Here is a 7,567-nt window from a genome sequence, read left to right on the forward strand (position 1 = left end):
TGATAAGTGCTATCAAATCCTAAATCCAACCCCAAGCACCAAGTTACACAATGTGCATCATAATGAAAACTTTTCTATAGTATTAGTTCTGATTTTCAACTCTCTCATCCACTACTCTCGTTTAATAAAGACATGACATAACATGAGGAAACAAAAAATTTCAAGAGTAAAAAGTTATTTGAGAACCAAGATACCAGCATAAACAACAACGATATGTAAAACTGAGAGTAGATCAGTGCCTCGGTTTGGTTAGTCAACTTAGTCTACTCCCTCCTTAGTAGTAGTTAGGAATATTGTACTATAGACCTAAATATAAACAACTATTATTGACAACTAAAAAATATAAAGATGTGTACTATAGACCCTATAACAAGTGCAAAATACATAAATATTTTACTACCTTCCAAGTTGTCTTCCTAATTCTTACACTTTTAAGAATTAGAAGGATAACTAGAAAGACGAGTTAGGAATTCTAATCATTACTCTTTCCAAAAATAAGTGCTTTGTGATTAATATGTGCACAAGAAAGAGCGAAACTTTCCACAAGAAACGAGCCGGTGGGAACTGCTTAGTTGACTTGTGAGACTTGAAATGTTATGAAACTATGGTTACCAATGATTTTAGTTCATAAACAAGTTAAAAAATCTCAACTGTAAAGACTATTGAAACAAACTACTAAGTCCTATGTTACCTCTTATCTATATGACTTCAAGCTCCTTCAAGATTCAGTACTAACCCAAAGCATTTAAACATTGAATATATAAAGAAGGAAAATGAGACCAGAGTGATTAATCAGATATGGTGTTTAGTGTAAAATTAATGGAGAAACAGAAGAACATTCATTCCACACATTATAATTTTTTTCTTTTCCCTTTTGTTTTGTTTTCCTGTTCCTGTAAAAAATTGTCCCCCTAGATTATGATATGCTATCTATACAAATTAAATGCTTACTATTTCTTTTTTTATAATCTTCTAGATATTGATCACTTGTTTGGTCTGTTTCTCCCATCCCAGGCAGAAGCCCAAAAGAATAGCGACACCCAGAAAAGAACAGCAAAGAAGATCTGTGCTCTGTCTTGAATTTTTGATAAAGATGCCGCAAGATCTGCTTCTCAAATAAAATAAACCAAAGACATTTATCAACACCAAAAGCTAAACCTTTCTCATAGAAGCACAATTGCAAATGCAAATCGAAGTATACATAACAGAATTTGCTCACATGCTACTGAAACAAAATATAGATATAATTCAGCATAATCATACTTCATACTAAGACGAATTAAATGTATAACCCCAATCAGCTCCTCTCACTGTGGAAGCATACAGAATAATTATTTAGACCAGAATGAATGGCTATCTTAATTAATTAGGAATTGTGCAGCTAAGGGAATTTCTCGTTGCGTTACTTGCTTTCTTAAAAACGAAGAAACCTCAATTCATCATAGCAGTGAGTTATCATTCATACAAGAATTCAACATACAAGACTTCATGATGCAAAGTATATACTATGTATGTCCTTAGTCATGAAAACAAAGATACAAATACTGATGTTAAATCAAAAGAAGATAGAAGGAAGAACTACTTAAAGTCTATGATAGCAATTTATAATAGGATCCTATAGTGTCACCAAATCTACGTAGTTGACCTCACTTAGCGGTGTAATGGGACAAGACTAAGTTTTGTTGTTCTTAATGAATACAGCAGTTAATCATCAAATGCCTAGAATGGTGACAGAATATCATCAACCCTTTCTATAAAGTCTAACATTGTCTAAAAATGAAAACCTGTGAGGCAATCTTCACCTTTTAAGCTAGCTCTTGAGGTTGAGTTAGTTCCATTTAATTTCTTATACTTTCTTTCCTTAAAAGACAATAAATATGTGCCTTAAATATCAAATTGATTTCCTGAACCTATGGTCCTAAACTACACAACCTCTTCGAATCGGTTGCTAACTCTACTAAAACATACTCTGAATTCACCAATAAATTTCTCACAATGTCTTGATCATAATGATAACAAGTCCTTATTTATCTCCAAAATTCCTAACTAACCCTTAACAATCCCTAAATGTGCCTAAATCTTAATGAGCTACCACAAGTGTTAGGCGTTATGGTGTATCATACTTAATAAAATCCCCTTGAACTTTTTCATCTTATATCACTCAATTGGAACCAACACCAAACAAGATAGAAACAGCAACTACTAAACTATCTTAATTCTTTTTTCAATTATACGGAACAATATATACATAAACATAGAATTCAGATGATAATAGAACATAGAACCATGGTCACGAACTTCATATAAATAACTCCAAACAATAAAATTCCAGCTAAAACATGAAAGATGCAAAATCAGGCAATTAAAAATGAAACCTCGAAGCATGCCGGAATCGTTTCCGGGAGGAGGATCAGTCCCGGGAGCTGGAGGTGGGCCGGGGGAAGCGGCGCGGCAGCTGAAACGGCGTTGCCGGAGGAGGACGGTGGTGGAGAGTGGGTGAACAGAAGGAGTGAGTGACGGAGAGAAGAGAAGGAGGTTCACGGAAGAAGAAGAAGAAGAAGAAGAGAGAAGAGCCATGTGGATGCATTTCAACAACATTCGTGAGTCGTGACAGTTAGATTCTGAATTTGCGTTTTGTAGTGTTTAGGGAACATCTTTTGGGCCTTAAGTGGGCTTCTTCTTCATGCATAATGGGCTACATCTAGGCACGGTATATGACCTGCCAAGCGCCACAGGCCCACACACAGACTACAAATTGGTTACCAAATAATAATAAAAAAAAAGGTTTCTTATATAGATAAATATAAAAATAAAGATAAAGTATATTTTTATTTTTAAAATTTATCAAAATTTTTAAAAATATTCTTAAATTTTATTTTATTTTAAATTTATTTTAGTCCAATAATAATATATGATAAGTCGCGGTGCGGTTTGGATCGGTTTTGCGTCCAAAATTAATCCGATCCTAACACTAATTTTACTTGCGGTGTGGTTTGGATTGAATGGTTTTTTTTTTAAATTCGATCCGATCCGATCCAATTTCAAGCAGTTTGGATTGGATTGATTTTGTGGTTTTGTAAATTAAAAAAATTAAATACATATAACAAGTCTCAATGTCAAATTTTAAATAATCAATAATGACATAACAACTCTCAACAATATCTATAAAAATATCTAACAAATTGAATATGTTATAAGTATAATTGTAAATATAATAATAAAATAATAATATTATAGTGCATTGTGCGGTTTGGATTGGATTGGATCGGTTATGAAAAGTAGATCTGAAATTCGATCTAATCCAGCAGTTTGCAAAAAATAGAATCCAATCAAATTCAAAATAGTGCGGTTTTAATCGGTTTTCGGTTTGGATTGGATTGGATGAGCGATTTAATTTGGATCAGTTTGGATTTGAACACCCCTCTATGTCTAGTTTGTTTATGTTAAAATTTGTTTTGGTGAAATTATTGTTGAATTAACGTATAACTAAATTCTAAATTAACAATTAACTTAACCCTAAATCTTTAATTAGCATGTAATAATTAAATTCTTAATTAACATATAACTAAGTCCTAAATTAACTTAAACAAAGAAAAAGAGTGACAATGGAACCTGACGAGCGAAGAGGAAGAAGAACTCAGGAGAGGAAAATGCAATGGCAGTGCTGGACGGCGACGGCGGCACACGGAGAGAGAGAGGAGAGGAGGAAAGAATGAACTGGTTTCGGTGAGGGGGAGAGGAGGTGACGACAAGAGGGGCTGACGGCGACAGGACTGACGAAGCAACAGAGAGAGGAGAGAGTTAGAGAGAGATTTAGAAGAGAGGTTAGACAGAGAGAGGAGATTTCAGGGAGAAAAGGGTTCACGCTTTTAATTTTAAGACTTGTTACTGTCGGATTTATCGGCGGATAAATTTGACGATAACGCATTGCGGTAATCAAAAGGTTTATTGGCGGATTTTTTCACTGGTAAATCCTACGATACATTTCCCGCCTATTTTTTTCATTTTTTCTCCAACTATTATCAGCGAATTTACCGTTGGAATTAAAAATTCGTCAATAACTATTTGACATGACGAATTCCACATAAAATTTGTCTATAAATCTGTCGATAAAACTAACGCTAAATTGAATGACACTCAACATTTTTTATAGTAAATTTGTGTTAGAATAATTTACGAAAGGCTTCATACTTGAGGTATATGTTATACAAAGTTATTGGTTAGTATAGATTTTTTATACAAAGGTATATGTTAGTATAGAGTTGCTATAGATGATATATACTTTTAATTAGACTTTGTAATTAAATTAGTATTTGTGGCAAATTAGATTAGTTTTAAAATTTAATGGTTGAATGAAATATTTTTTATGGTTTAAATGGTTGTTGTAATTGGACTAGTTATGTATAGGATATTGATTGTAAAAAAATTATTGTGTGATGTAGTCAATTTATTGTATTAAGACTATTAAAAGTTCGTTTGAAAAGTAGTAGAAATTATTTTTTTTATTTTTAGATTATAAAAAGTCATAATAAGTGTGTTTGACACAATTTTAGAAAAAGCTTTTAACTTTCCAAAAAATTAATTTGTAACTTTTTGAAGAAGTACAAATATATGACTTCTCTATTTTTTGATAAGTCATTCTACCATTTACTTAAAAAAAATTAATTTCAAAACAAAAAAATCTACTTTCCTTCTTTATTCGGTGAAAATACTGACCCTTCACCACCATTTTAACGCAAGGTCTGCTAGAAGCACTGGCCTTCCACTATAATTCCACCATCATTTTCACGTAATGTTCTAAACCTCCATTTTCACGTGATGATTCATCTAATAGAAGTATTGATCCCCCATCACAATTTTCATACAATATTGCATTTGAACAACTTACTGCATATATTCCTTCTAAATATTTTTTTATCATTTTATCACTCTATTTTTTATTATTAAATTTGTATTTAACTGTGGTATGAAATTTCAGTTTTAATTTTATTTTTTTCATATGTGATTTTATAGTTTGCTATTATTTTCATAGTTAATTATAGCAAGTTCTTGACCTCAATAAAAGAGAAGAGAGTTCTAATAAGAGTAAAAAAATAAAAAACAGCAACAAAATATACATTAACACACATTTTATATTTATTTTTTATTTTCACCTACTATATCATACACAATATTAGTGATTAGGTTATGTAAAATCAACATTTAATATTGTAAAGTATTTATTATCATCGTTGTTTTAATATTCATTCTCTTTTATAAAAAAAATTATTTTTTAAGTTATTTATTCAAACACTACAACTTTAAAATAAGTATTTTTATAACTAAAATTTAAACACAAAATAACTTATTTATAAGCTATTATTAATAAAAATTCTTATATTTCAAACTCTTTTTCAAAAAAAATTATTTAAGTTATTTATCCAAATTTGCCTAAAAAATAATAGAGTATGTCTCTTTACTATCGCATTATTCTCTACTTGAAAGCTGTCAAACTATATTACTTATTAGGAATGATTTATGTAAAAGTTGAAACTCTTAGTAAATTGATTTAAGTAAAATCGAATTTCACAAATATAAACTCTAATAAATTGGTTTAACATAAATTGAATTACAGTAAAATATTATTTTCCTACTAAATCAATTTAATTTAAAATGACTTATATAATAAGATAAATTAATTTAATTTAAAATGATGTACATGAATACATATTAAATTGGTTCAATTTATATCGATTTAAAAAATCAAAATAAAAAAATCAAAATAAGATAATAAAATAATATTAGATGTAAAATAATTAAAAGAAGTGATTTACTCCGCTTTTTAATTTGATTATGGAAGTAAAATTGGTGCTAAACTTGGATATGAGAAGGAGTGATGCTTAATATTGGTATAGTGTGAGACACAACTCGGACTCAACGATTTCTTGAATTTAATTGAAAAATCAAATTAATAGAGAAAACGGACCATCCGATTTCATGTAAATAGTAAAAAAAAAATTTGATAATGAAAAAATCGCAAGATCCAATTTACTTTATGTGAATTTCAGATCCCCTCCATATAAAATAGACCCTCCAATTTGTTTCCAAAAACTTAAAAATAAAGAACTCGAAAGATTCGATTTCTTAACACCAAATCTGAGTAAAAAATTGTTCCACAAATTAGTATAGCACCTCCATTATTCATAATCTGGCACAACACCTTCACCTCTTTCATAACCAAAAAAATCAGCCGATTTACTCCTATAGATACTTTTAATAATTTTTAGCAAAATTAATCTTTATATATATGATCAAAATATTTCATGTAAAGAATAAAAATATAGATCTTTGTAAGGACAAAATCAAAAAAATTCGTTAAAAGTGTAAAAAAACGAAAGAAAAGATCACATCATTCTACCAACCAAGGTAGCTAGGTAGGCTAGAAAGCTAGGATGGAGTTGGGGCCCTGATGAGTACTGGAATTATTTGCAGTGCATATGCCAAAAAAGTCATCACTATCGATGCAAGGTCTTGTTACACCCTCTATTTGTTTGGGTCCAAATTTGCTAAACAAATTTATTTACACCCATTTGTATTTACTCTGTGTCTATTTGCTAAGGTCCCCTACCTCCATATCCGCTGAGCTATACAACTCCCTTTAATCAAGTACATGCACCCATTGCAAACCGACATATATATATATATAAGGGTCTAAAAAAAAAAAAAGTGAAAATTCAGATGCAGTTGACTTCACGTAAAATTGATACCTAAGAGTCGTTAGATCTAAAGTCGACTTCGCATGAGTTTTCACCTTAAAAAAATAGTTCGCTCAATACCAAAAGAAAAAAATAAGTTTTAGTTGAAATTATTTTAAGCAAACTATTTTTTCTTAGTTAAACTCTAAAATAATCTTTTAGATTGAATATCTGTATGAAAAAAATTATGGAAATCTTAATTTTATCATAATTAATTCTAAGATTAAAAAGATTATACCATATTAATCTTTTGTTCTATTTTTAATGAATTACTTTTTATTTGTCGAGTTACTCTTTATTTATGTATGTATATCTTTTTATATTGGGCTAGATAAAAATGACATTTTAATCTTGAAACTAGATACTAAATAAAACGATATCATTTAACCTTAATATATATACATTTTTTTTTTTTGGAAATAAGATGCTTTGTAGTTCGTTAAGATTAAGCAACGTCATTTCATTAAGCATTTAATCCTAAAACTAAATTGACGTCGTTTTATCTAATCTACTAGAGAATAGTATGTGTTAAGTCACTTATGACGTGATAAATAGTAATTTAATACGTACCGTGCAACTTTTTCAATCATAAATATCTATTGTGTAATTAAAATCTCAAAATTTTTTTTAATATAAGTAGCTAATCTCAAAAATTACTTTAAGTTTAACTCATTTTTTCAAGTTTTAAATTCACCATTTTTTATAAGTCAGTTATAGGTCAGTTTAGATTAACTTTTGAAAATATTTATTTGATCTTTTTTAAGATAATATTTTTTAATAGACAAATTATTTTATATTTAGGTAAACGTTTTAAAAGAGCTTTTAAATATTAA

The 7,567-nt window shown here is 29.5% G+C and overlaps 1 protein-coding gene across 2 annotated transcripts; it reads right to left on the minus strand.

Annotated features, from left to right (window-relative positions):
* Positions 1-785: 785 nt before the first annotated feature.
* On the minus strand, positions 786-2,602 carry LOC107472687 (uncharacterized). 2 transcript variants are annotated; one of them, XM_016092191.3, is made up of 2 exons: positions 2,376-2,602; positions 786-1,105 (listed from the first exon to the last, which is right to left on the minus strand). In XM_016092191.3, the coding sequence occupies exons 1-2, from the start codon at positions 2,596-2,598 to the stop codon at positions 984-986; spliced, it is 345 nt and encodes a 114-aa protein (XP_015947677.1). In that variant the 5' UTR covers positions 2,599-2,602; the 3' UTR covers positions 786-983. The 2 variants fall into 2 exon arrangements, with proteins under 2 accessions (XP_015947677.1, XP_015947676.1); XM_016092190.3 differs by having other exon boundaries at positions 786-1,108.
* Between the last annotated feature and the right edge of the window lie 4,965 nt (positions 2,603-7,567).

This window comes from Arachis duranensis, chromosome 2 (genome assembly GCF_000817695.3).
Source record: "Arachis duranensis cultivar V14167 chromosome 2, aradu.V14167.gnm2.J7QH, whole genome shotgun sequence".
In the NCBI taxonomy this organism is placed as follows: Eukaryota; Viridiplantae; Streptophyta; class Magnoliopsida; order Fabales; family Fabaceae; genus Arachis; species Arachis duranensis.